General features: G+C 42.9%; 2 protein-coding genes across 5 annotated transcripts in view; one reads left to right on the forward strand and one right to left on the reverse strand.

Moving 5' to 3' along the window:
- The window catches only part of LOC118090539 (enoyl-CoA delta isomerase 2), a 40,009-nt gene extending 23,740 nt beyond the window's left edge, over positions 1-16,269 (forward strand). Inside the window, exons 4-10 of one of the 4 annotated variants that reach the window (XM_035126392.2) lie at positions 1,251-1,433; positions 2,947-3,016; positions 5,052-5,154; positions 6,815-6,935; positions 9,329-9,418; positions 11,292-11,435; positions 15,349-16,258. In XM_035126392.2, coding sequence (XP_034982283.1) covers positions 1,251-1,433; positions 2,947-3,016; positions 5,052-5,154; positions 6,815-6,935; positions 9,329-9,418; positions 11,292-11,435; positions 15,349-15,501 — 864 coding nt within the window. In that variant the 3' untranslated portion in view covers positions 15,502-16,258. Of the gene's footprint in view, positions 1-1,250; positions 1,434-2,946; positions 3,017-5,051; positions 5,155-6,814; positions 6,936-9,328; positions 9,419-11,291; positions 11,436-15,348 lie in introns of all 4 variants that reach the window. The other 3 variants (XM_035126393.2, XM_035126390.2, XM_035126391.2) reach the window with 3 other exon arrangements.
- On the reverse strand, positions 15,637-23,935 carry LOC118090137 (testis expressed protein 56-like). Its single transcript, XM_035125499.2, has 3 exons — positions 23,674-23,935; positions 19,969-20,152; positions 15,637-15,928 (listed from the first exon to the last, which is right to left on the reverse strand). Exons 1-3 carry the CDS (start codon positions 23,933-23,935, stop codon positions 15,637-15,639), a joined length of 738 nt encoding a protein of 245 aa, XP_034981390.1.
- Positions 23,936-27,465: the final 3,530 nt, after the last annotated feature.

A 27,465-nucleotide genomic window follows, 5' to 3' on the forward strand; every position in this document is an offset into this window, starting at 1 on the left:
TATTAAAAAACTGCAAAAAAGACAACCTGCTCATTATATCTGTAGCTATTGCATTCATAATTATCCTCAGTATAAGTGATTGTTTTGGATTACGGATCCAGAATATCCCTTGATCTGGAAGTACTTGACACAATACGGCTTATTTACACCACAAATGGATTGTCTCTGACTAACTAATGTAGTTTAACTAATGTAGGTTTTCCCCAAGGAATCCTGGGAATTGTAGTTTGTGTGGTTGCATGCCAGAGCTCCTTACCTCTGCCCCCCCCCTCACATAACTACAATTCCAAGAGTTCCCAGAGGAGAGAAAATTGCTATTAAACCAAATTGAGTCCATGGTGTAGATATGTGGGTGAAACTCGCAGCTAAGAAAACTCTGCCTCAAATGCGGTTATTAAAGGCACAGATGGAGTAAGACCCGCAAAAAGAGAACTAAAAGAAGTTCGCACAAAAGCGCTTAAGAATCCCAGCAGCGTTATAAGGACCCCTTGATGTCTCCATTTTGTGTCACAGCTGGTTCCACCCTGAGCCTGGACTCAAGGTATCTGCTACCTAGTAACGCTGTTAAAACATTTGTACCCTGACTCTGAAAAGCCATAAGAATAGCACCATTAACCATATGCCAACAAAGAATTTGAGAAACATATATTATTCCTTGAAAGTATAGTAGGCATATTTTTTAATAACATATAAGGACATATTTTTTTAAAAAAAATATAATTTGTGGGTCTTTTGTTTCTCAACTTGATCCTTTTACGTGGTTTTGCATATATTGTTGTATTTTATGCATTGTAACTTGCAGTTATCTTTCTTGCCCATAGTTTGGTAATTATTTATTGTAATTGTTAAGAGTAGATTTCTGTTTATTATTTGCTGATGTTTTGAGAGTTAATTTTATGGTGTGCTATTTAAATTCTAATAAATTTTTAAATATTTAACTTGAAATAAGTCGTTCCATTTTAAAGTTATGTTTTATTGTGACTTTCTGTATTGGATCAGATTATTCTAAGGTGTGTGCTCTTTGTTGTATATTTTGTTGCTTGTAGACTGCCTTGTGTTTAGCAATTATAGAAAGGCAGTACAAAAATTAAAAGTGAGATGAAACGAAGTATCTCATTAAAAAATACTTTGAAGCTAGAATCCTTTACCTTGGTGCTATTTGCACTGTATTCACCATTTCGTATCTGGACCCTAGCTATATGTAATCCATCGCCTGTTTTATAATATTTGGAGTGGGCTTCTCGTTCCAGGACAGCGCAAGACAGAAATACATTGAACTTGTATCCAGTTTGGTGTCTGCAGAATCTTCTCAGGTTGAAGCTGCTCCTCCTGGCAGCAAGGCTGACTATGAAACACTAGAGGTTTCTACTAAAGACAACATCACAAAGATTGTGTTAAACCGTCCCAAGGTGAAAAATGCTATCAATACAACGGTAAGCTGGTTCATCGTACAGGTCACAAATCATTGGCTAACAAAGAAAGTGAGATGGAAATTTAAAAAGAGAAAAAGATCTAGCAGAACTTTTAAGAACTGAGAAGTAGAGGACAGATTACCCTTCCTTGTACTACCTGCTGCACTATCAATTTCATGTTTTCTTTCCTCCACGTTTTGCTCTCTCCCTTTTTTCTTTCTGGGTGCTCTTTGTAATCCTTCTTAAAATATATTTAATATAGGCAGATCATGGTATGTGTGTGCGTGTGTGTGCACACTAAATAGATTTCATTTTTAGCTCATTATATATATATATATATATATTATATACACACATACACACAAAATAGTAGTAGTAGTAGTAGTAATATATTCTTTATGAAAAAATAATTACTTTATATTTAGAAAATGTTGAAGCAGTATATAAGAATTTAAAACCTCAGAATACAATAAAACAATGCACAAACTCACTTTTGCAGTTTGTATACGTTAATAATATGCATGACTGGGACCAATCCTCTTGAGAAGGCTTTTCTAAAAGAAAGGGTCTTCAGTAAGCCTCAAAATTAATGTCCACGGGCACTGGCAGAGGAACAGAGATGCGGGGGGAGCGCACGGCCCCTGGCAGCACGATCCCAGTGGGGTGGAATCGCGGCTGCTCACCCCTGCCCACTGGGCGCCACGCCCCCAGAATGTGCGCCACACACCCCAGGACGCACGCCAGCCACGCCCCCACCTGCTCTCCTCCCCCCCCCCCAGCAGCTTGAAGCTCCGCCATTGTCCACGGGAAGGACAGTAGCTGGGAAATGGGAGGTAGGGATGGGGGAGAAATTCATTTTTGGCACATTAAAGGCAAACCTCCCTAATTTCTGAAAGGTACGAGAACAGAAGCACAGCCATCCTCTGAATTTTGCAATATAGTTCTCCTACCAAGCCGTGTACAAAAATAGGTCTACTAGGGTAAAATTAACTGTGTGCTTGCTCACCTCTGTGCAAATCACTGGCTGATGGTGGTAGGGAGGTGAATTTTAAACAATTGGATGGCTTCTCTGCTCATCCACAAGCTCACATCTCTTGGCCCTTTCTTTCATATAAGCAAAATGTGAAGCATGTATATCTTTGCAGGATTAAATCACAAAAAGAGCACAATTCAGTGGGCTGCCTGCTTAGCGGCTTCCCATTATTAGTTAGAAACACTCTGCATGCCCAGGGCAATTATTTTTGCAAGACGAGAGAAAAAATGAGTTCCGGTATTGTCCAGGCTCTGGATTAAGCCGGGACTATGCTGATGTAGTAGAATCTTAGGCAGCCTTCCCAAACCTGATGCTCCACCCAAATGTTTTTAACTGCAATTTCCATCCCTGACCATTGGGCATGCTTGCTGGAGCTGATGGGAGCTGGAGCCTAAAACATCTCGAGAAAGGCTGGTCTTAGATCCAGCTAGCTACCCCCAAATTTCTTGAACTTCCCGTAACATTAAATGGTACTTGTTCTTCCTTTCTCATTCTGTGCAGATGTACAGTGAAATTGTTGAAGCGCTTGAGGAAGCAGCACAGGCTGACTCTGTAATTACGGTTTTCACAGGTACTACCTTTCGCTGTATTCTCTATCAAGTTTGTTTTTCTTTCAAATCCCAGTATGCGTATATCTCTTTTCATGTGAACCCTGTGGGGGAATGAGATGGACAAATGCTGGTTTTTTGTCTCTTGATGATAGACCATGTTGTAGATATGTTGCAACTAGTTAACTTGCATGCTATTAAGACCAAAATCCTTGTGTGCACAAGGAAAGTAATGTCAGTGTTTCTTCCTCAGCATAACAGAAAACTTTCCAAAAATCTCACAGCATTTTTTATTTATTTTTGCTCAAGATAAGGCTTCCTCAACCTTGGGCCGTGGCCCTCCAGATGCTTTGAGACTACAATTCCCATCATCCCTGACCACTGGTCCTGCTAGCTAGGGATCATGGGAGTTGTAGGCCAGAAACATCTGGAGGGCCAAGGTTGAGGGACCCTGTCCAAGATCATGTTTTCAGCTGTATTACAGGCTCCACTTGATAGCTATTTCTTTATTCCTGATTAATCTAATGACATCATTTTGTCTGGAGGCGATGGTTTTGTTAGTTTTTAATAAAATTGGAGAGATTATTGCCTAATAATAATAATAATAATAATTCATTTATACCCTGCCCATCTGACTGGGTTTCCCCAGCCACTCTGGGCGGCTCCCAACAGAATATTAAAAACACAATAAAACATCAAACATTAAAAACTTCCCTAAGCAGGGCTGCCTTCAGATGTCTTCTAAAAATCAGATAGCTGTTTATTTCCCTGACATCTTTTGGAAGGGTGTTCCATAGGGCAGGTGCCACTACTGAGAACGCCCTCTGCCTGGGCCTTTTCCTTGTGCATTGTGCCTACAGAGAACACCAAGGAACTGGTGCAAAACTGAAGGTGCAAAGTGTCCCAGCTCCCCAGTAGCAGGAAGGACAAGAAAGTGGCGCATTCCCCTTGCCCAACTCATCCAAATGTATATGGCTTAATTGAAGTGTGTGTGTGCTCCCAGAGAGGAAATCCTGGTGAATTTTCTCCTCCTCGGTGGCTGTTGAGCTGAGTTGTGTTGAGCGAAGCCGAGGTTTCGTTTAATGTGTCCTCGGAACACAGGCTCAAGATTAGCTCCTCCACACAAACCCTGAGCTGCAGCCTGTATAGCTCAGTTGGTTAGACTAAGTGTGGTGCTGATAACACCAAGGTTGCAGGTTCAATCCCCATTTGGGACAGCTGCATAGTCCTGTATTGCAGGGGCTTGGACTAGATAGATGATCCTCAGGGTCCCTTCCAACTCTTCGAGTCTATGATTCTTTGAAATGATAGGGCTAAACTTGCTTGCAGATTGTGGTTAGTCTGGAGAGAATTTGGGGCTCAGTGAGACTCTGCAGCAAAACCGCCAAGGAGAAGCAAAGCAGCCGGGTTCTCCTCTCTAATAGCTCACACACTTACACTGTCATCATTTGGTTTTTCTTTCTTCTGTACCTGTATAAAACCGCATTTGCTCTACAGACGATAGTGTTGTCAAGGAGGAAATCCTAAAAACACCCAACTCTGATCTAGCAGAAGGGGAGTGAGGTGATTACCACCAATTTCCCCTTCCCCTTGCAGGTCCCAGTGTCCCCTCCCAGCTCCCCAGAGCAGTTTTTCTGACGGCAGAGGTGGGGAATTGGCGAAAATGTGCTCCGCTCCATTTACCCGCAGAAGGCTCCAATAGATGGGAGCCCCATTATTTTCAGAGACTGTATAATCAAGTAGAAACACTGCAACTGGAAGGTTCTTAATTGGTTAAATACTTGTTAAGCTTTTGAGCCAGTTTCAAGTAACAGAGAGCTCAATTCAGCTGAAGATGGAATTTTAATGTTCTATTGACTTTCTTGGAATAGTTAAACATGCGTTCACTATCTTCTATTTGAAATCAGAGAGGCATAAAAAAATCCTGAATGTTTTATTGTGGCCATAACAAGCTAAATACTTAAATTGAGAATGTCCATTCATAAACATTGTCTCGCTATTTTCCATTTGTGCTTATTTCACCGGCTCAGAAGTCCTGATGTGTGCGCTTGTTTGCAGGTAATGGAGATTACTACAGTAGTGGAAATGACCTGAACAACTTTGCTAACCTCCCGGCAGATGGATTAGAGGAGATGGCAAAGAATGGTGCCAAGCAGCTCAAGTACGTCTTGTTTTGCATTGTGTTGAGATGCATACCAGGCATGCAGAATGTGTGGTGGGAGAGGGGCACTACATTTTAACACATTTTGAAAAAGAGAGAACTGAAATGTGTAGCTTGATCCTGTTTACTTAGAAGCAAGTCCCTCTTGAGTTCAGTGGGGTTGCCCCTAAGTAAGCGTGCAAAAGATTGCACCTTTTGGTAAACTCACACCATTAGAAGCAGTGGTGTTTTTCACAGGAGCTCAGCTGATGTGTGCGTTTTGTGTAGAATAGAAATTGTGCAGCCCAAGAAAATGCAAGTTATGGGAGAGTTTGCATCTATTCCCTTTGCAAGTTAACAAGTGGAAGGTTTTTGTCTTACACATTATGAATAACAATGCAATTGAGAAGGACCTGATACATCTATGTAAAAACATTTTGGAACATACCGACCCTGTATTACTTACCTATGATTATTTCCATATCCAATTTAAAAATTAGTGCATGTATAATATATAAATTTAATAAAATACATAAATCTTAAAACTAGTTAGCAATTTCAAGTAGAACAACTAAATTAAACAAAGGATCCTGTAGAATTCAGCTAATATCATTGATGGTGTTCTTGAATTTTGTTTCTATAGAGCCTCCCAAATCTTGCATTTTGGGGGAAGCTGGTCACAGAGATTAGCACCATCACAAGTGACAGGGTATAATGCTGGATCCTAAATTATGCCTTCTTTCTGTATTTGTAGGGGAGACTGAGCAAATTGCGTTGAAGACTTTTGTTAGAACTAGTTGATGAGGGCCCATTTGGTTGCTGTGAATGGATGGAAGGATGCTTCCTCAATTAGTTTGCAGGGCCAGTATATGAAAGCCCTGTTTGCTGTCACTTTAGAGAAACACACCTATCCTGTACAGACCTTAAAAGATCAGCCTGACTCTGGAAGGTTTTGACTTGGACTGCCATCTAAAACCAAGCAGAACCCCCTACATCAAGAAGTATCTCTTATTTGAGGCACTTCCTGTCTGCACTGTTATCAGGGATTGACCCCCAATATCTAGAAGCACCCTGAAAGCAATGTGAACCTCTGGCATTCATTAAAGCTGCAATACAGGAGAATGCAAACCTCCCATTAAAGTAACTGATTGCTCTGATGCAGTCAGTTTTGAGTCCACAGATGCCAACTTTGCACTGAACGAGAGGGTACGATACTTCCCACTTAAAAAAAACCCAAAAACAAACCACCAGTAGCATTTTCATTATGCTGTGGAATCTTTCAAGTTCAAGAGACTGACATTATCTGCTTTTATTTATGCGCCACTTTCACGCCGCCTTTTCATGGTTTTACAGCACAATGTGTCTGCTGTACTTTGAAACAGACGTCAAACAAAGGAAAAAACCCTGAAGAAATTAAACCTGCTTTCCCAGGGCCCTTTAGAGAGGGTCTGGAAAGTGAGTGCATCATTATCGTGATTCGCTGTGAGGGATTGCAGCATAAATCAATCATTGGGAGGAGAAGTAGTTTTGCCTTTAGGCTGCAAGTAAAACACAAAATGGCTGAGATGTATCGTTGGGCAATAGCTGGCGTGTGTGTTGTGATGTGGGGAAATTGCTGACACTGTGTGGAAGACTGTTCCACTATATACAGTCATTCTGTTCTGTTCCTTTCTCTTTCCAGAGACTTTGTCGACCATTTCATTGATTTCCCTAAGCCATTAATCGCTGTGGTGAATGGGCCAGCTGTGGGTATTGCCGTAACTGTCCTTGGGCTGTTTGACATTGTGTATGCTACCGACAGGGTAAGTTTTCTGCATGAATGCCTGACCCACTCCCAATCCAGTATTGGGCTCTCGTAGAAATTGAAGTTATTTAGAGTAAAAAAAAATATTTATTCAGTTTGTGCACTGAGTTTCCTTCCAAATGGAGACTTGAGACAGCTGACAGCATCATAAAATGTATGACTCGGTATGAAAAAAAGGGAAATCTTTCCCCTTCACATCAGTAAAAACATGTGTTGGCTTAGCTTTCCTGCCTGTTGGTATGAGCTGTGACCATTTAGAAATACTGCCTGAAAGAGGCTTCCGGAACTTGCTGCCCTCCCTGAGTTCATCTGAACGTCAGTAGCTAAGATGGCTCTGAGCTGGCATCTTGCTTCTCCTATGTTCCTTTTGCCCTTCAAGAACAGCCAACTTTGCACAGCCTTCTCCCAGCTGGACTGCAAGTTGGAATTTGGCAGAGAGAGCAAAGCTTCCCTGGTTCTCTTTGCTCTCATTTTCTCCTGGCATCTCAGTTTCAGATGGGACATGAGCTGCGGGTAGAAAATGTCGTGTGCAATATTTTCCTGTGTTGGTCCAATTAGAAATGCAGAATTACAGTGCCTCTGCACTGATATACTCTCTGTCTAGTTATCTCCCTCTTGGGCTATTGCAATGCGCTCCACGTGGGGCTACCTTTGAAGGTGACCCGGAAACTACAACTAATCCAGAATGCGGCAGGTAGACTGGTGACTGGGAGCGGCCGCCGAGACCACATAACACCGGTCTTGAAAGACCTGCATTGGCTCCCAGTACGTTTCTGAGCACAATTCAAAAGTGTTGGTGCTGACCTTTAAAGCCCTAAATGGACTCAGGCCAAGTTTACTTGAAGGAGCTTCCCCAACCCCATCAATCTGTCCGGACACACAGGTGCAGCTCCGAGGGCGTTCTGGTGGTTCCCTCCCTGCGAGGTTACAGGGAATCAGGCAGAGGGCCTTCTCAGTAGTGGTGCTCACCCTGTGGAATGCCCTCCCTTCAAATGGAAATAAACATCAATCTGACTTTTAGAAGACATCTGAAGGCAGCCCTGTTTAAGGAAGTTTTTAATGCTTGATGTTTTATTGTGTTTTTAATATTCTGTTGGGAGCCGCCCAGAGTGGCTGGGGAAAACCAGTCAGATGGGGTGTGTGTGTGTGTGTGTAGATTATTATTATTATTATTATTATTATTATTATTATTATTATTATTATTCTGTCTCACTCTCTTATTCTTTTCTCTGTTCCATTACGTTTGAGAGCATACAATGCTTTCTGTCCAAGTAAGCTATCGGATTTATAAACATCAGTACTGTGGATGATTCAGGTCCAAAGCATGTAGTGTCGCTGACTGTGTCTGTCCCCTGTCATTTATGCAAGGAACTGTGAACTTCAGCATGTCAAGCACATGTCCAAAGCCACTTGCCGTCTCATTCTGGATGACAGCTGTAATTGGGTCGCCAATCAATTGGGTCTCAGAAGTCAAAGGCAGGCCCCATTGTTCCTTCTGCGTAGCACGCAAACCATGGAAAGGTTGACTTTTGTAGCTAGGGCTGCACATATTATTATCTAACCGCATATAGAACCCTCATGCAATTTAAAAGGGATATTGGCAAGCTGGAATGTGTGCAGAGGAGGGCAACCGAGATGACCAAGAGTCTGGAAGCCAAAGCTTATGAGGAAGTTGAGTATATTTAGCCTGGAAAATAGCAGGCTGAGAGGAGATATGATAGTCATCATCAAATATCTCAAGGGGTGTGGCATGCAGGACATAGCTGCCAAATCTCCCGTTTTCCCCGGGAAATCCCCGTTTTTCCAGCTGTTCCTAGCTGAAAAAACGGATTTTTTTTGTTTTTCCCCGGTTTATTCTGGCGCGGCGGCCATTTTGGAACTGGGCAAAGCAGCATCAAAAGTCACTTCTGAGCATGCTCCGCCCAGTTCCAAAATGGCGGCAGCGCTACTTCCGGTCTGCTATTTCCGGCCCGGTCCCTTATTTCTCTGACAGCAACTTGGCAGGTATGATGCAGGAGGGAACAAACTTGTTTTCTCCTGCTCTGGAGGCTAGGACCTGAACCAATAGCTTCAAGTTACGAGAAAGGAGATTCTGACTAAGCATCAACAATAACTTTCTACAGCAAGAAATGTTTGACAACGGAATGGACTCCCATAGAAGGTTGTGGACTCTCCTTCCTTGGAGGTGTTTAAGCAGAGGGTGGATGGCCATCTGTCATGGATGCTTTACTTGAAATTCCTTCATTGCTGGGGGTTGGATTAGATGAGCCTCGGGACCCCTTCCAACTCTGCAATTCTATTACTCTAATTCAGGATTTAAAAGGACAGCTAGATATTGTATGCTATTTGAAAGTGACAGCATTCTAAAGCAAGAGTCTTTTTCCTTCACAGGCCACATTTCACACCCCCTTTAGCAACCTGGGCCAGAGTCCTGAAGGATGTTCCTCATACACGTTTCCAAAAATTATGGGCGTATCCAAGGTAAGAGAGATACATTTTTGTCTTTTTGAGGGTTGTTTTGAGAGAAGTGCCTTCTGTGCTTCGCTCAGGTAGCCATTGAGCCCTATTCAAGGAGTTAAACAATTTGTGTGGGGGCTGAAAAGCCACACACGCTGTCGCCATAAAGCCTCATCTCTGGGGCTGAGCGCAATTGGGAGCCTCCTGCACCCCTTCCCACTGAACACACGAAGGTTAGGAATAGAGGCGGCTGGGGCGTTGCATACCCACCGCGGCTGTTCCATGAGTTGTTTAACCCTAGTTTTAATAATGCTTTTTGCAAGTTGCTCCCTAGCAAATTTCTTCGCTTGCAGCTGCTCCCTCGCGAGGTTAAGGACCCTCCTTCCTTGGAGGTATTTAAGCAGAGGTCGGATGGCTATCTGTCACAGATGCTTTAGCTGAGATTCCTGCATTGCAGGGGGTTGATGAACCTTGGGGTCCCTTCCAACTCTAGGATTCTATGAAAAACTAGGTGGCCCGGGCACGCGTTGCTGTGCCTGACTCGGGGTCCTTGTTTCCCAGGAAAGGGGGAGGATGTGTCCGCCCCCCCTGGACTATGTGTCCCCCCCCCCGTTGTTGTGTCTCATCCCTGTGATTCCTCCCATCCTGTCATGACCCATGAGGTATCCCGTCCCCCCACCCCCGGGTCATCCCTGTGACTCCCCCCCCCTGGCTCAACCCATGACCTATTCAGGCCCCTCCTCCCCCCACCCAGGGCTCCACTCAGCCTAGTCTGTGAAGTAGAGCCGAGGCCTAGTCTGTAGGCTGTAAAGTAGAGCCGGGGCCTAGTCTGTAAACTGTAAAGTAGAGCCGAGGCCTAGTCTGTAGGCTTTAAAGTAGAGCCAAGGCCTAGTCTGTAGGCTTTAAAGTAGAGCCAAGGCCTAGTCTGTAGGCTTTAAAGTAGAGCCAAGGCCTAGTCTGTAGGCTTTAAAGTAGAGCCAAGGCCTAGTCTGTAGGCTTTAAAGTAGAGCCAAGGCCTAGTCTGTAGGCCTTGGCTCAGCCTAGTATGTAAATGCAAGCCGAGGCCTCCGCCCTGTATCTCCATTCCTTGGCCCCCACCCTTGGAAAATGAACTGTCAGCTTCTGGGTCCTATTTCCCAGCATGCACTTTTTGGTGAGTTGTGTGTTCTGAAACACGGGGTTTTTTGGGTTTTACGTGGCCCAGGTGTGACATCTGTGTACGGAAAGTGTCTTAGGTTACTCTCTTATTCGCATGTGGCGTTGTGTCCAAATTTCAACGCTATCGGTCAAGCAGTTTCGTTGAACATTAGAGAGGAACGGACATGCCCAGTTTACATTTATATATATATAGGTAATAGTAGTGCCAGACCATTGATCACCCTAGCCCAGTATTGACTGGCAGCGGCTGACTGGGGAGTCTCAGGTGAGGTCTTTCCCTTTCAGGATAAATCATTCCCATCACCCGAACACCTCCGTTTTGGAACCTTTCGGCTCCTGAATGTCAAAAACCCAGAAGTAAATGCTCTGGTTTTCAGATGTTTTTCGGAAGCCGAACATCCGACACGGCTTCTGCTTGAGTGCAGGAAGCTCCTGCAACCAATCGGAAGCCACGCCTCGGTTGTCAAACATTTTGGAAGCCGAACGGGCTTCCGGAATGGTTTACGTTCAACAAACCAAGTTTTGACTGTATTACTGGAGGTGTCAGGGACTGAGCCTGGGATCCAAGGCAATGTATCCTACCAGTGTGCTATTGTCCCTCCTCCGTGTATTTAACAAAGCACAAACGTTAACAGAGAGCAGCGAAAGAACAAGCTGGGACTGACAGTTTTATTTATTGCTTCTGTTTGCCACTGGCATTTTGCCCAAGTAATTGTTTTCTTGTTTTCCTTTCTTTCAGGCCACCGAGATGCTGCTTTTCAACAAGAAGCTGACCGCAGCGGAAGCCTGTTCGCAAGGGCTTGTCACGGAGGTTTTCCCTGACCAGGTTTTCCAGAAGGAAGTATGGGCACGGCTGAAAGCTTACGCAAGCCTTCCCAAAAATGTTAGTTTTTTTAAAAAAATTAAAACTCTTGTTTTCCAGGCTGTAAACATACGGGGTTGCTCATCTTCCTTCTAACACATTCCACAACCACAGGAGTGTGGGAACGTTTATATAATTTAGCAGAGTTTAAACGATTCCCTGTTTGAGTTTATGCAGCGACAAGAGGGTTGCTAACTCGTTTGAGTCCCATCAATAATTATACCTTCCTGGTTGATAATCCCTTTCTGTCACTCTTAAAGAAAACACACGTGAATCTGAATCATATTAACATAAACTACTTTACTATCAGATTCATTCAGGTTTACAGAGTTGTTCCTTAGGTTACATAACAGATAAACTATAACAATAACAACAACAAAACAACAACAACAATTTATTATTTGTACCCTGCCCATCTGGCTGAATCTCCCCAGCCACTCTGGGCGGCTCCCAGTCAAATCTTAAAACAATACGGCATTAAATATTAAAAAGTTCCCTAAACAGGGCTGCCTTCAGATGTCTTTTAAAAATAGGATAGCTGCTTTATTTCCTTGACATCTGTTGGAAGGGCGTTCCACAGGGCGGGTGCCACTACCGAGAAGGCCCTCTGTCTGGTTCCCTGTAACCTCACTTCTCGCAATGAGGGAGTAGTGAGTCATGAGAAGACTGCATCCGAGCAGTTAACCAGTTAACACTCCTTGCAGCAACCAACCAACTGACAAAACTGCCTGCCACATAGAGGCAGTTAGTCCTCTCTCGGAATGTTGGACTTGACTGACAGCTTTATATCCCACAAGGAGGGCTACCATTCTCAGAACCTTTGCCTCCAAAGTAGTTCCATTGTGCATTTCTTAGCGTGGTGGTTTTGGCTGCATGGATGCCAACGTAGCTTGCTTCTGGCGCCTGGCCGTATTGCATACATAACTCCACTAGCGATTTCCGTTCTCCAGGTGCCAGTTCTTGTGTAGCTAACATGGTGTTATCTGTGCACAAGAGGATGGTCTTGGGGTGTGTGCTTGGGTGAACCCCAAACATTTGCAGGAATTAGAAACAAAAGCTTTAGAGAAAATCCCTAAAGGAGGAACCCCAAAACATCAACAGTTTCAGAATGCTGAATGGCTATTTGTGGCAAGAACGGGCATCTGGGAAGGAGGAATTTGAATGGAATATCCTGAAATAAGCATGGCTGGTTGGAGGACTGAACAGGAAATCGCTCCACACTGTAACATTTTGTTGCAGGTCCTGCTTGTAGATAAACCATTCTTAAGCTCATGGTAGTGAGCAAATCATGCTTGCAAGTTAGTATTGTTTCTGTTTTAAACAGGGAAATTGAGACTGAGCAAATACTGTAATGGCTTTACTGCTCTGCCTTTTTATTTACATGCATCTGTAAAACAGCTGTTGGAAATGCACAAGAGAGTTTCTTTGAGGCCAGCCATTGTACAGCTCTGATATTTAAATTCAGGTAGTTTTCCAACCTACCACATAGGACTTTCATGGGTCCAACATTACTCTGTCCTGAAATGTGGGAAATAATAATGAATCTTTTAATAAATAAGTTATAAATAACTTGCAATGTAATTTGACCTTGACCTCCTCAAGGCTATCCATGTGGCAAAAGATTTCTGTTGCTCCAAAGAAATATTTATTCAGGAAAATAGCAACATAAATTTACTCATATTAAGGGAGTAAGAAGGAAAAAAGGATTTCAGCTAACACTTGGGCTGTGACCTAAATATTAAAATATTATAATTAATAAGCATATTTAAAATTTGACAAAAAAACCTATATTCTGAGAAAACTTGCCCATAAAATCCTGAAACCTCTCTAAAGGCCTGCTAATGTTTTACAATGATGTAAAAAAATAATATTCACATGGCTGTTTTGACTGTTTGGCTTCGTGTTTGTTGGTTTCTTTATCTTTTGGCCTTTTATTGATATTTTTTTGGGATGGATGGGGGCTGTTCTTTCAAACATATGTCTATCTTTGACCTTTTCAAATCCTTTCTGAGTTGTTTTTTTTGCGGGCCTTCTGTCAGGCAGTGGAGATACAACAGTAATTATTAAACTCTGGCTTTCATCTGTTGGTTTCACCTGCTTTTCTATGATCTATTGATTGGCTACATCACTTTAAAAACTTTAGTGGTCATTAACATCTTTCTCTTGTCACAGAGCGAAATTTTTATAGCCTTATTGATTTAGTTTTCTAATTCATATGGTTAAAATCCTCTCAAAATGTGAAAGTATGAAATATTACACAATATTGCACTTCAATGTGAAATGCATGTGCTTAGTTCATCTGGGGACTATGTGCTCAGAATAAAAGAATCAGATCAGGAAAAAATAGCCTGAACGTGTCTTATTTCCCACTTTTCTTTTAAAAAAAATCCCTCAAGCCATATTATTTTCTCTCTGCTTTGGGAATTCTAGAAGAAAAATATATACAGTAACAGCAACTTCAAAATGGCCCATTTATAGCAGAGTCAGTTTTAACAAGTATTGATGTAAGCATTATCCTGGTTTGCATATTTCTCTGTCTCCAACCTCCAAATATACATCCTGGTTTGCATATTTCCCTGTCTCCAGCTAATCCAGAAACCACCAGACACTGACAAATCTGTTTGAATCCAACTAATATTACCATCTATGAAGTTCTTCTTCCATCTGTTTGTAGATTCAGGGTATTGGTTTCTTACTGAGGATACCATTGACACTAAATGGCGTTCGGCAGTTTAACTCCATTGAGCTTTCTGTACTGTGCAAAATCTGCAGGACTGCGCTATGGAAATTATTACAAGCAGAAAAGCATGGAGAGACCAGCATTATCAACCTTACCTGCTTTTAATCTTGTATATGCTAACAAAGATGGGACCCAGGTGGCGCTGTGGTTAAACCACTGAGCCTAGGGCTTGCTGATCAGAAGGTCGGCGGATCGAATCCTTGTGATGGGGTGAGCTCCCGTTGCTTGGTCCCAGCTCCTGCCAACCTAGCAGTTCGAAAGCACGTCAAAATGCAAGTAGATAAATAGGAACCGCTACAGCGGGTAGGTAAACGGCGTTTCCATGTGCTGCTCTGGTTTGCCAGAAGCGGCTTTGTCATGCTGGCCACATGACCTGGAAGCTACACGCCGGCTCCCTCGGCCAATAATGCGAGATGAGCGTGCAACCCCCGAGTCGGTCACGACTGGACCTAATGGTCAGGGGTCCCTTTACCTTTACCCTAACAAAGACACTCGTGGCTTTTGTTCCTGTTTAAACAGAAGAAAATTTCCTGTGCAGTTTTTTCATGCTGCACTATAATCTGCTTCAAGCACAACCTTTAAAAAAAAATTTATTTATACTTCCCACGTTTATACATTTCACTAATTTTACAATCATTTTAACATTTCAAATTTGACTTCCTTCCCCCTCTTTTCTGCGGTTCCTTAAATTTATTTTTAATACCTTCTGCCTATCCAAATTAACTAAATTTGCTCATTTATTCATCTAATTTAAATATATACTCTTATCGAACTGCAGGTTATTACAATAACCCTGCCAATGTTATTATCTGTTTACAGTTTATCTGTAAATATTCAATAAACCATTTCCATGCTCGCGCACAAACTTTTTGCTACATTATGCCTGCAGCCTTAACGGTAAAAACCTCAGCAAACATGATCCTAACACAGGTTTGCTGGGTGATCTTAACTTGGAGGCACTGGGAGGGAAGCGATCGTCCCTTTTTATCCACTAGCTTCTTTCAGGGGAAAGCTGCTGTTGGGTAGAGAGAAATATAGGAGCCCCCTTCACACTAGTCCATTGTACCCTGCACCCATCCCAACCCCCCATTTCTATTACCAGCCAGATTTGGGGTTTTGCACCTTGTGGAAATGTCGCTTGGAATCGCACATTCCACACTTAACGATGGAATTTTTATTTATTTCTCTCTCCAGAGTTTGGCAGTCTCCAAGCAGTTGGTGCGAAGCATGGAAAAGGAGAAGCTCCATGAAGTTAATTCCCAAGAGTGCGAATGTCTCAAAGGAAGGTGGCTGTCCGATGAGTGCATGAATGCCATCATGAGCTTCTTTCAAAAGTCCAAGCTCTGACCTCTTTGCCAACTGTGCAAAAAGAAATGCCTGTAGGATAGTTCTCTTCCTCTTACCAGAAGACTTAAGTTTCATTAAACGAATCCTTTGAATACATATCCACGTTGTGCCTTAATAGGGACGAGCGTAATCCATTTAATGTGCAGGTGGCACCTCCGCTGCTAACGTTGTAAAGCTTCTTATTTTTTGGAATTTCCGTCTTTTGTATTTGGACATGAATTTGTGATGCCAGAAACATCGTATTCCTCCCTCTGAGCACTCAGGTGGGAAAGCGCTCACTGCTTTGCATGCAGAGCATATTTCTTTGAATACGACGATGACTGACTGTCTTCCAAAAGGGGTCACTGATTCAATATTCCCAAACTTTTTAAGCTCTTGAATAACTGATTGTCTGTCATAGTGGGCCGACATGCTATTTGGTGTCCATCTATTGCAGGGGGGGGGGTGGAAAGAGAGAGAGAAGGTAGCATTTGTGTTAGCGGAAAATTTGAATTAAAACATTTACTTACAAATACTTTGGAACCTTATAACAGTTCTGTGCATTTTGTTATGATACGAGACACTCGCTCAATGTCGTGGGTTAATACAGTCCTTTTGCAAACTGTGGCAGGCATTTGTGTCCATCTTTGATCTTGAAATTTAATTCCAGAACAAATAGAAACAGCTCTCACTGTAAAGCTGGGAAAGGAAGGCTTTGGTTGTTTTAAACCAGACATCCCCAAACTGCGGCCCTCCAGATGTTTTGGCCTACAACTCCCATGATCCCTAGCTAAGAAGACCAGTGATCAGGGATGATGGGAATTGTAGTCCAAAACATCTGGAGGGCCGAAGTTTGGGGATGCCTGTTTTAAACAATAAAAGCCAATGGGAAATGTGGGGGGTGGGGGAGAGACGGAGGAGAAGAGGAAGAGGGAAAAGTTTAGGTGAAGAGTTTCATTCTGTAAACGCTCCTGGTATGCATTGCAGGAATTGCAACTTGTTCAGCAAATATTAGGGCCAAGATGATGAAGATTGGCTTTTAGATTGCAGTTGGGGGGGGGGGTTCTAGCATAGGGATAAGCAAAACTATTTTCCTGCTCCCAGACCTGCCATACTACATACAACACAACAGAGAATAATCCAAGTCAGCATTTCTCCAGCCGTTTTTGAACAACAATCGTCCCTGACTACTGGTCCTGTTAGCTAATAATAATAATAATAATAATAATAATAATAATAATAATAATAATTTATTTATACCCCGCCCATCTGGCTGGGTTTCCCCAGCCACTCTGGGTGGTTTCCAACAGAAAAATGAAATAAAATAATCTATTAAACATTAAAAGCTTCCCTAAACAGGGCTACCTTCAGAGGTCTTCTAAAAATCTGGTAGCTGTTTTTCTCTTTGACATCTGATGGGAGGGCGTTCCACAGGGCGGGCGCCACCACCAAGAAGGCCCTCTGCCTGGTTCCCTTCAACTTGGCTTCTCGCAACGAGGGAACCGCCAGAAGGCCCTCAGCACTGGACCTCAGTGTCCGGGCAGAACGATGGGGGTGGAGACGCTCCTTCAGGTATATTGGACCGAGGCCATTTAGGGCTTTAAAGGCTTGGGATGATTGGAGTTGTAGTCCAGAAATAGCTGGAGACCCAAGTTTGGGAAACTGATCCAAGCGGAAGGCACAATTGGATTTGCTTAGAACTGGGATGGGAGAACCTGTGGTCTCCAGATGTTGCCAGACTACAGCTCCAATCATCCTTGACATTTACCATTCTGCCTGTGGCTGATGGGAGTTTACCCACATGGCTTAGTGTAGCAGGCTTCCCCGCCCCCTTGGCTTAGAACAGATGCCTAGGGCCACGTGTGCTGTTAGCCATTCCATTGGATATGGTGCCCCACTCACAAAACTACAGTTAAGATCAATTGTTCTTTTTGTGTAACGAGAAAAAAATACCCTAGAGTGTGGTAGTTGGGATATTATTTTGTTCCACAGCTTCCAGTGTTTTGACAAGAATAAATTGCACAGGGTATTCTGCTCCAGAGAGAACATTGCAAAGGAAGTGTGACCTGATTTTTTCCTGCCCATTTGTTTTAACTTTTCATATTTTGGAGTCTCAAATTTTCACAGGTAGAGATACTTTTCAGAGTTTTAACAAAAGGCATTTTAACTATTTGCCAGAAAGTACTTTCAGTGGCTGAATGTATTAAGTTTTTCATACCCTGTGACTGGGCCAAATCCTAAATTTATAGCAGAAGAACATAAGAGACTGTAAGTTCCCTTCAGGAACAAGAGCATCTACTACAGAAATATCCCAAATATTAGAAGCAAGCCAGAATAAGCTGAGTTCCTGATCCTTATTTCTTGGTTGGGAGGAAGCAGAGGAAAATGTGCTAATAGCATTCTCCCCTGATTCTTTGAAAGGTGGTGTGAAAACAATGGATAAAACGCATTTTTCTGTAAGAAAGGATTATTGTGGCAGATTGCCAAATTTTTACTGACCCTGTTCATGTGCCTTTTACAGCAGCTTGATATACAAATAAAAAATAAGTGGACAAGTAAAGCTTTTTCTGGTGTAGAGATCAGGTGAAACTTTTCCTAAATATTTTCATAACTGGAAAGGCTCTGCTGGTCAAAATTCTGTGAGTTTAATGTGCTTGTAGGAGCAGAACAAGTAACAAGACCACTATGGGACAAAAAATGAATGGGTTTATAATGTGGAAAAAAAGCAAAATAAGTAAGTGCTTCTCTCTGTCTCTGTCACTTTCTTTAAATGAACAAATCAGATAGTGGTATCAATGAAGCAGCATCTCTCTGACATTTTTTTGTATGTGGACTCAGTACTGAAATTATTTGCTGCAACTGCACACAGACTTTTGCTGCAACTCTTGCCTCCTCTTGTCACTTTAAAATTGCCCATTGTCTCTCATCCTCCATCATGCCGAGGCAGAAAGGTCATGTTCCTGCCAACATCCCAAAGCACACACAAGGAAAGGTTGCTGTTGAAGCACTTGGACCACAACTACATCTCTCAGTTTCCCAAAGGTGTTACAATCCCTTCTCTGAAATACGTGGCCTTCCTCGGATTGGCTAGATTTAGCAACCTGTCACTCAAAGCCACCTGGGCGCAAGAGGCCTTAAATATCAATAGGGTCCCCGTAACAGTTGTCCCTCTTGAGCCCCTCAACTGGCAATGATGCCAGAAGCTGCCAGCGCCCGAGGCTACTATTGAGAGGTGTGCATAGTGCAATACCTTTTGATCTGCACGCATGTGATTTATCCTCCTTTCCCCATTGCATGTGCTCCTTGGAATAAGCTTCTCAATTGGATTTATGGGTCGCATTGGTTTCGGGAAACACTCAAGGGCTCGTAGCCCTCTCTTGTTTGGACAATGTTACTAGTTGTTAAATTGGCTGGGAGAGCAGGAGGAGAGATAGGCTGAAGTGGTCGTGCAAGAGATTTGGAATTCCGCTGGCTGTTCCTCCCTCTCCCAGGGAGACCACCATACGGAAGTGGGAATCTAACCCCCCCCCTTGCCCTTGATGACACATATGCCAGAGGCAACAAGCAGAGAGAAAAACATCAGAGCAACCGGGGGGGGGCACTGGAGCATGTGAGGCCATCTGCCACAAACCCTAGCTTATTTTTATGGTTGTGGTACCACCCACCACAAACCCTAGCTTATTTTTCTTACTTATTTCTAGCTGGAGAAAAAGCTGCAGATAGAGAAGCTGGTCAAGAAGGGAATAGGGCTAGATTTGACTCCCGTACTACTCCTTCCTTGCTAAACAGCTGATCATCAGTATTATTATTATTATTATTATTATTATTATTATTATTATTATTATTATTAGGTTGTGGGGCAGCAGTGTTCATTTTCAGGTGTGATCCTACAGACATGCAAATGCTTAAATATGTTCCGTTCAGAAATTCCTTGTCTTTATGTCCCAACAATAAAAAATCAGAGCACTCCATTTTAACCACCTTCTTGCATATGTCTTCCAGACAATTAAAACCATAATCACCTCTTGGCATACTGATAGGTGTTCATAACCTCTGTATCGACATAGCCTTTGGTTACAGGAGAAGAAGCGAAATGAGAATGAACTGGCCATATAGCAAAATAATCCTGGAATAACTTCATGGTTCTAATCCAAGGGGAAAGTGGGCAGTGTGGATACACTCCCCTTCCCATTGCAGTCTCCGCATCAGGCGATCTGGTGGCAGGGAAACCTTTCTGTTTATGCAATGGGATGGCTTTTTAGCTAGAAACTGAGTGTGCACCTATATTATTAGAGAGATTTGTTCTAATGTTCCCCCACCCAAAAGAAAGAAAGAAAGAAAGAAAGAAAGAAAGAAGAAGAAAGAAAGAAAGAAAGAAAGAAAGAAAGAAAGCAAGCAGAGGATACAAGTATCCCTAAACAAAAAAGAAGTTATACAATAGATGCATTCAAAAAGAAAAAAAAGAAACACTTTTGTGTAATAACCTACCTTGCAATTATGGTTGCCAGTGGAGCATCGCGTCTGTACACTCCAAAGGCTTTATGTTCCTTGGCAATCTGGTTGGAAATAAATCTTTGTTTTAGGGGCATGTGATCTGGCTCTGGTGAACAGTATGCCCCCTGCAGTAGGTCGCTATCTGTTTCAAACCTGTCAAAGTAGGAGACCTTGTAACCTGAAGAGGGAAGGGTGGGAAACAAGAATTGTTTATTGCTTTAAGTATACCGTATTAGAATGGAGTTTGCTGCATTTTTATTTTATTTTACTGCTCCTGCTGCTGTACCTTTAACAGCAACTAACTTCATCTGATCAGGGAGAATGGTCTCTGAACCCTCAGGTCACAATGGTGTTGGGGGTTGCCAAAGGTTGATCTGTTTGCTACATGCAGCAACAAAAGTGTGCCAAGGCTTTTCTCATGGTTCCAGAATCAGTGGAGAAGGAGGATACACAGGACCGTCCAAATGTCCCTAGTCTCCAGGGAGAGTCCCAGATTTACAGAAACCGTCCCTGTTTCTAATTTGATCCCAGAATGTCCTGCTTGTCATTAGGACGTCCGTATTTTCATCAGAGAAATGTTGGAGGGTATGGAGCTATGCGACCCCTGGACCAAGGATATAAGTAACTATACAACCTTTAGAACACATTTGAAGACACCCCTGTATAAGGAATTTTTTTAAATGTTTTATTATGAGTAGCTGGGGAAACCCAGTCGGATGGGCAGGTTATCAATAAATTTATTATTGTTGTTGTTGTTGATGATGAATAGGACATGCCTATTTTCATCAGAGAAATGTTGGAGGATACGGACACATATATTGGTGTGGTGTCCCAGAGTGTTCTGTACATCTCTCTTCCCCCCACCCCCCACCAATTTATAAGAAGCGATGTTGGGTGCAGATCCAATGAGCATGAGCCTCCTCCTCTTCCTTCGGTTTTTACAAACTCGGAGGCCTAAGCACAATTCCTCCATGGAGGTTGCCCAAGCAACTAGTCTTCTGGTCCAGCAGCTCATCTTCCATCCAGCTCCTGACTGGCAGCAGTGGGTGTAGACACTGAATAGAAGTACCTCTTTGCAAAAGTTCGTTTTGATCATTTTGGCCTCCCATAGATTGTCCCCATACTAGATTTATCAAACGACAGAGGTGGCCTTCCAATGATAGTGCTGGCAGAAGAAGGTCTCCCACACATCCTTGCCTCCCTACAGATCAGACTGGAAATAGGGCTAGCTCCCAAAATACTCAGGCACAACCATCTTTGTCACCAGCCACAACAGTTCACTAGCCAGCCGTCCCATAATCAGATATTTCTTCAGGAGCACCAAGCTCTTGGTACCCCCCAGTTACCCACAGGTTTGTGCTGGAGGACTTTAACATTCACGCTGGGGCTCCCTTGTCAGGAGTGGCTCAGGATTTCATGTCAGCCATGACAAGCCTGGGTCCGTCCCAAGTAATTTTTGGCCTTACCCATGCTGCAGGGCACACTCTGGACTTTGTTTTCCTCACAGCTTGGACAGTGGTGGTCTTACGAGTGGAGGAACTTTCTATAGTTCTTTTGTCATGGTCAGATCACACTACCTGGTGGGGTTTAAACTTGTTAGAGCCTCTGCAGTGGGGGGGGGGCGATTAAGATGATCCACTCCAGGAGGCTGAGGGATCCAGGTGGCTTCCTGATTGCTCATGGGGAGTTTCCTGTTGCCTCAGAAGGAGATTCTGTTGAAGCCCTAGTGGATCTCTGGAATGGAGAAATGACTGCGGCCAGGCATGGCCAAACCTGGCCCTCCAGATGTTTGGGGACTACAACTCCCATCATCCCTAACTAACAGGACCAGTGGTCAGGGATGATGGGAATTTTAGTTCCAAAACATCTGGAGGGCCAAGTTTGGCCATGCCTGAGTGTGGCTATGGACACCATCTCTCCTGAGCATCCCCTCTCATGAAGTGGAGCCGAACCAGGCTTCCTGGTTCTGTGGGAACTGATGACAATGAAACACATGAGACAGCAACTAAAGTGATGTTGGTGGAATACAGGCCAGAGTCTCTTTGAATACCCATTCCATGGCAGTGTAGGCAGTGAAAACATTCCCCCCTGCCTCCATTGCATCAGCAAGGAGCTGTCCAGCGGAGCTGTTTCAAGTGGTCAGCGTTCTTTATCACTCTGGCCCACATTAGGAGAATTTAGACTACTCAACTGCCCACTGTGAACAATTTGCTCAGCACTATGCTTGTAAAATTGATTGGATCTGTACTGACTTGGACGCTATAGCTGATAGCTTGCTTTTGACACTTCCTTTTGGCCCACAAAGCAGATGATGAATTCAAATGAAACTGTTTTCCACCTCATTCATGGGGTTCTTTTGTCTTTCATTGCACAATTGCACTGAACTGTGGCAGTAGGTTTATGCAGGCTCACTGCTTTGCAGTAAAATTCTGTTTCATTGTAAATTGTCATTAAATTAGAATCATAGAATCATAGAGTTGGAAGAGACCACAAGGGCTATCCAGTCCAATCCCCTGCCAAGCAGGAAACACCATCAAAGCATTCCTGATAGATGGCTGTCAAGCCTCCACTTAAAGTCCTCCAAAGAAGGAGACTCCACCACACTCCTTGGCAGCAAATTCCACTGCCGAACAGCTCTTACTGTCAGGAAGTTCTTCCTAATGTTTAGGTGGAATCTTCTTTCTTGTAGCTTGAATCCATTGCTCCGTGTCCGCTTCTCTGGAGCAGCAGAAAACAACCTTTCACAAATTGTACGGTTGTGTATTGTTTAAACTGTTTAAAATTTTAAAGAGCATCTATTATAAATGTGAAAGAAGCATTTAGCACTGTTATTGGGTAAAATGACTTACAGTTGAATCTTATGGATATTTACCCAAAAATAAGCCTTAGTGATTTCAGTGGCACTTACTCCCAGGGAAGTGTATATAGGAGTAGAAGCAAAAATAGACAAGACCATTGTCTTAGGGTAGCAAAATGCTTATAATGATATAATGAAGGAATATGCCAGATTTCATTTTCAATCTCTTTTCATCCCCCCCCCCCAACTCCTGTATTTTACCTCTTAAAGTCTCCAGCAAATTAAACATGCCTGTCTCCCAAAATAATGAATTGATTTTTTTCCCAGATGGACAGTGTTGAAGTTTTCTTTATATAGGGAGGATTAATTTTATTGAAATACAATCCTTTCTTTATCCCACTTCAGACACTTCTTTAATCTTCTGCAAAGTACTATTAAAGCCATTTCTGGCCTTCATTATCCTCTGCGTTGTGAAAGAGCAGACACACCGTTTCAGGCTGTAGCTGCTAAGAAATTGTGACTCAAGGCGTTCATTTTCTGAACCAGCCACATAATTGCTATATTAATATGTGAAAATGTGGTTTAATAACATTTGCCTGTGGCGTGCATCCTCTTCAACCTAAAGGTCTCATCTTTTGGTAATAAATATTGTTTAGTTCTAAGCTTTCTACTAGCACAACTGTTCCTTTCCTGTCCAAAGGCTTTTTAAACAGTGTCAATCTCTGTTCCATTTTAGTAATAATGACAATTATAGATCTCCAAGTTTTCATTTCAGTAAATATTTTCATACTCCTCTTCTTTAAACCCGCCCCTTGACCCTTTTCCTTAAAAGCAGCCTGGCATGCAGACATTTGGACCAGCAACTCGTATTTCCAATAATGCAAAATATAGTCCGCACGTACTTTTTTCCTGGTCTTCATAAGCGCACCGAAGCAGCAGCTCTTTCAAAGGGTCTTGCAAATTGCCACAAAGTGCGGAAAGCTTTTGGAAGACCTGGCAGATGTCTTCCTCCTTATCGCAGCTGCTTAATTTCTGAATGACCAGTGGTGGCAAGTTCAGCTTAGATCTTGTCACCCGCCTGGTGCCTGAAATGAACCTTCTCTTGCTTGCTTGCTGGTTCGTGGGAAGCGGCGGCAAGTTCGGAAGAGAGGTCTGCACAGGCATATTCATTCCTCTTTTCTTGTTCAAAAAGGTTTGTTAGGAAGGTAGCTACCACCCAGAGGAGCACAGCAAACATGTTTGTTCCTCTTTCTGTGCCAGAGGCTTTTTCCAGCCCCTTGCTATGAATTCCAGACATCACAAGAGCAATGTGACATCACAAACAGAAGGATGGGGAGGAGTTGGGTGGAAGAAACTATATTGTAGGAACATGTTCAATGTAGCTATTATTATTATTATTATTATTATTATTATTATTATTAAATTTATAAACCGTCCTATACCTGCAGGTCTCAGGGCGGTTCACAGAATAAAATAAAAACTAGCGTATTTTTCCATGTATAAGACTAGATTTTTTTAACCAAAAAATGAGGTTTAAAATTGGGGCTCATCTTATACAAGGGTAGTGCTGAGGGGGTGTTTTCTTAAGAGTCCCCCCCCCCAAATAGTTTGCCTGGCACCTAAAGGTGTATAATGAAGGCGCCAGGCAAACTTCCCTGGGGAGAGCGATCCACAGATGGGGAGCCACTGCAGAGAAGGCCCTGTTCTCGTGTTGCCACCCTCCGGACCTCTCGAGGAGGAGGCACATGAAGGAGGGCCTCAAAAGATGATCTCAGAGACCGGGTAGGTTCATATGGAAGGAGGCAGTCTTTGAGGTATTGCGGTCCTGAGCCATTTAAGGATTTATAGGTCAAAACCAGCTACCATTCCCCACACCCCATAATCAGCCAAAGTTTGCTTTAGCTAGACAGGACAGATGTTGTTGTTGTTGTTAAACAAAATTTATATACTGGTTGGTTATAAGGAAATCTCTAAGCGGTGGCAGAACCACGGCATAACATTCAGCACACATTTAAAGCACATCCCAAAGAATCCTGTGCACTGTAATTTGTGAAGGGTGCCGGGAATTGTAGTTCTGAAATGGAGAAACTATGGTTCCCAAGATTTAGGGTGGAGAGTCATGCAGTTTAAATGTGCAGTGAATATGCTTTAAATGTATGGTGTGCATCTGCCAATAGATGTATCCCCTACTCCTGTTCTAGAAGTATGGCTATGTTGGGACAGCTTGGGTCATACACTTTAAATGTGATCTTTCTTCTGTCATGTTTTGTGCGCCAATGTTCTTGGCATATTTCATTTCATTTCACGTTTGTATTTCACTGTCCTGGTGCTTTTTTAAAAATGGTTTTTAAAATTATTATTAGATTTTACATATATGAACAGAAAGAAGTCACAATAAGCCCAACCAAAAAATAGCCACCCCTCATCACAATTCACCTAATATGAAAGGCATGAAGTAAAGAAGCTAGTTTGAGAAGGGATTGTGTCCACTGAAATGCACTCATGGCATTCATCCAACCTCTAGCAGCCACTATCCCCAATGCTGTTAGTAAATAGCCAATTAAGTGTTCATACAATAAATATTGATTATCTCCATCAAATATACTTAGCAAAGCTGTCTCTGTGGTGTGTGTGTGTGTGTGTGTTTGTTTACAGGCTTTCCCAGAATTTTAGCAACGTCCTGAAACACTTCTGTCCCAAAATCTTGCCACCCTATTGCAATCCCACCACATATGTGTTAATGAGCTATTAAATCCTGCATCTTCCCTGCCCCACCCCTCCGCAGGTGAGACTTACCCATTCTTGCAATTTTCACCAGTGTTAGGTACCATTTTTGTATTATTTTCAAAAGCATTTCTTTTAGCCAAAGTGGTTTTGTAAGGAAATTTACCCCACATAGGAACCAAACATTCATCTGAGATACCCAGTTATTTAAAGGTATTTTAAAATCCAGTGTCCAGTTTATCTAACAGACTACACAAAGTAGATATTAACCCCTTCTCTTGTTCACCTAGATTGAGGCATACGTTTTCAAATGGTGTGAAATCCCTAGTGCCTGTTTGTCAGATGTTTTTGTCAGATAAATGTGCTGACTTTTGCTACATCAGCCCAGTTAGCATCGTGTGTTTACACACACACACACACACACACACACACACACACACACACACACACACACTAGCTGGCCCGGCCACTGTGGCTCATCCCTGTGACTCCCCCCATTCTGTCCCGACCCATGACCAATTACCCCAGTGCCGGTGTCGACGTATCCCGGCCTGTGATGTTCATATATCAGGAATAACAGGGAGATTACTCAACATTAAGGTTTCCTTTCTATGCTTCCTGGCCTTCAAAATTGTTTTAAGTGTATTGTCCCGCACTTTTAAACTACTGTCAATTTCTGTTTTGATTAATTGACTATGTTGTGGGTTGGATTGTTGCAATAAAGAATGCTCTGTCTCTTCCCATTGTCTGTCTCTTGAGTGATTAATACAGGATAGCAGATGCCAAAGTTGGTAAGCTTCACAGAATAATTTCAATAAGAGAATTCCCCAATCTCCATCCTTCAGTTTTCTATACTTTAGAACCTTGGAGGTCTATGACCTTCTACAGGAAAATACAAGTTTCCAGTCTAGCTTGCCAGAATTTGAAACACTGGTAGGAATTTCTGTGGGAAGAACTTTAAAAATCTTAGGTTTGCTTAGGCGCCACTATTATTTTTGTCAGGGCAATTCTATCAGACAGGGAGAAGAACATCGAGCAATTCCAACATGACAGGTCTTTCAAACCATTTGCCCACACTTTGCCATAGTTGGTTATAAACTATTTGTTAGTGTTCCTAGTTGTTGTTGTTGTTTAGTCATTTAGTCGTGTCTGACTTTTTGTGACCCCATGGACCATAGCACGCCAGGCACTCCTGTCTTCCATTACCTCCCGCAGTTTGGTCAAACTCATGTTCGTAGCTTCGAGAACACTGTCCAACCATCTCATCCTCTGTCGTCCCCTTCTCCTTGTACCCTCAATCTTTCCCAACATCAGGGTCTTTTCCAGGGAGTCTTCTCTTCTCATGAGGTGGCCAAAGTATTGGAGCCTCAGCTTCACTACCTGTCCTTCCAGTGAGCACTCGGGGCTGATTTCCTGAAGAATGGATAGGTTTGATCTTCTTGCAGTCCATGGGACTCTCAAGAGTCTCCTCCAGCACCATAATTCAAAAGCATCAATTCTTCGGCGATCAGCCTTCTTTATGGTCCAGCTCTCACTTCCATACATCACTACTGGGAAAACCATAGCTTTAACTATACAGACCTTTGTCAGCAAGGTGATGTCTCTGCTTTTTAAGATGCTGTCTAGGTTTGTCATTGCTTTTCTCCCAAGAAGCAGGCGTCTTTTAATTTCGTGACTGCTGTCACCATCTGCAGTGATCAAGGATCCCAAGAAAGTAAAATCTCTCACTGCCTCCATTTCTTCCCCTTCTATTTGCCAGGAGGTGATGGGACCAGTGGCCATGATCTTGGTTTTTTTGATGTTGTGCTTCAGACCACATTTTGCGCTCTCCTCTTTCACCCTCATTAAAAGGTTCTTTAATTCCTCACTTTCTGCCATCAAGGTTGTGTCATCTGCATATCTGAGGTTGTTGATATTTCTTCCGGCAATCTTAATTCCGGCTTGGGATTCATCTAGTCCAGCCTTTGGCA

This window comes from Zootoca vivipara, chromosome 8 (genome assembly GCF_963506605.1).
Source record: "Zootoca vivipara chromosome 8, rZooViv1.1, whole genome shotgun sequence".
In the NCBI taxonomy this organism is placed as follows: Eukaryota; Metazoa; Chordata; class Lepidosauria; order Squamata; family Lacertidae; genus Zootoca; species Zootoca vivipara.

Excerpts from the sequence above, each read along its gene's own strand:
- LOC118090137 (XM_035125499.2), bottom strand. The coding sequence starts at position 23,935 with ATGCCTGTGCAGACCTCTCTTCCGAACTTGCCGCCGCTTCCCACGAAC. Across the intron at positions 20,153-23,673 it reads TTATGAAGACCAGGAAAAAA|GTTACAAGGTCTCCTACTTT; the intron begins GTACGTGCGGAC and ends TTCCCTCTTCAG. Across the intron at positions 15,929-19,968 it reads CTGGCAACCATAATTGCAAG|ATGGACACCAAATAGCATGT; the intron begins GTAGGTTATTAC and ends CCCCTGCAATAG.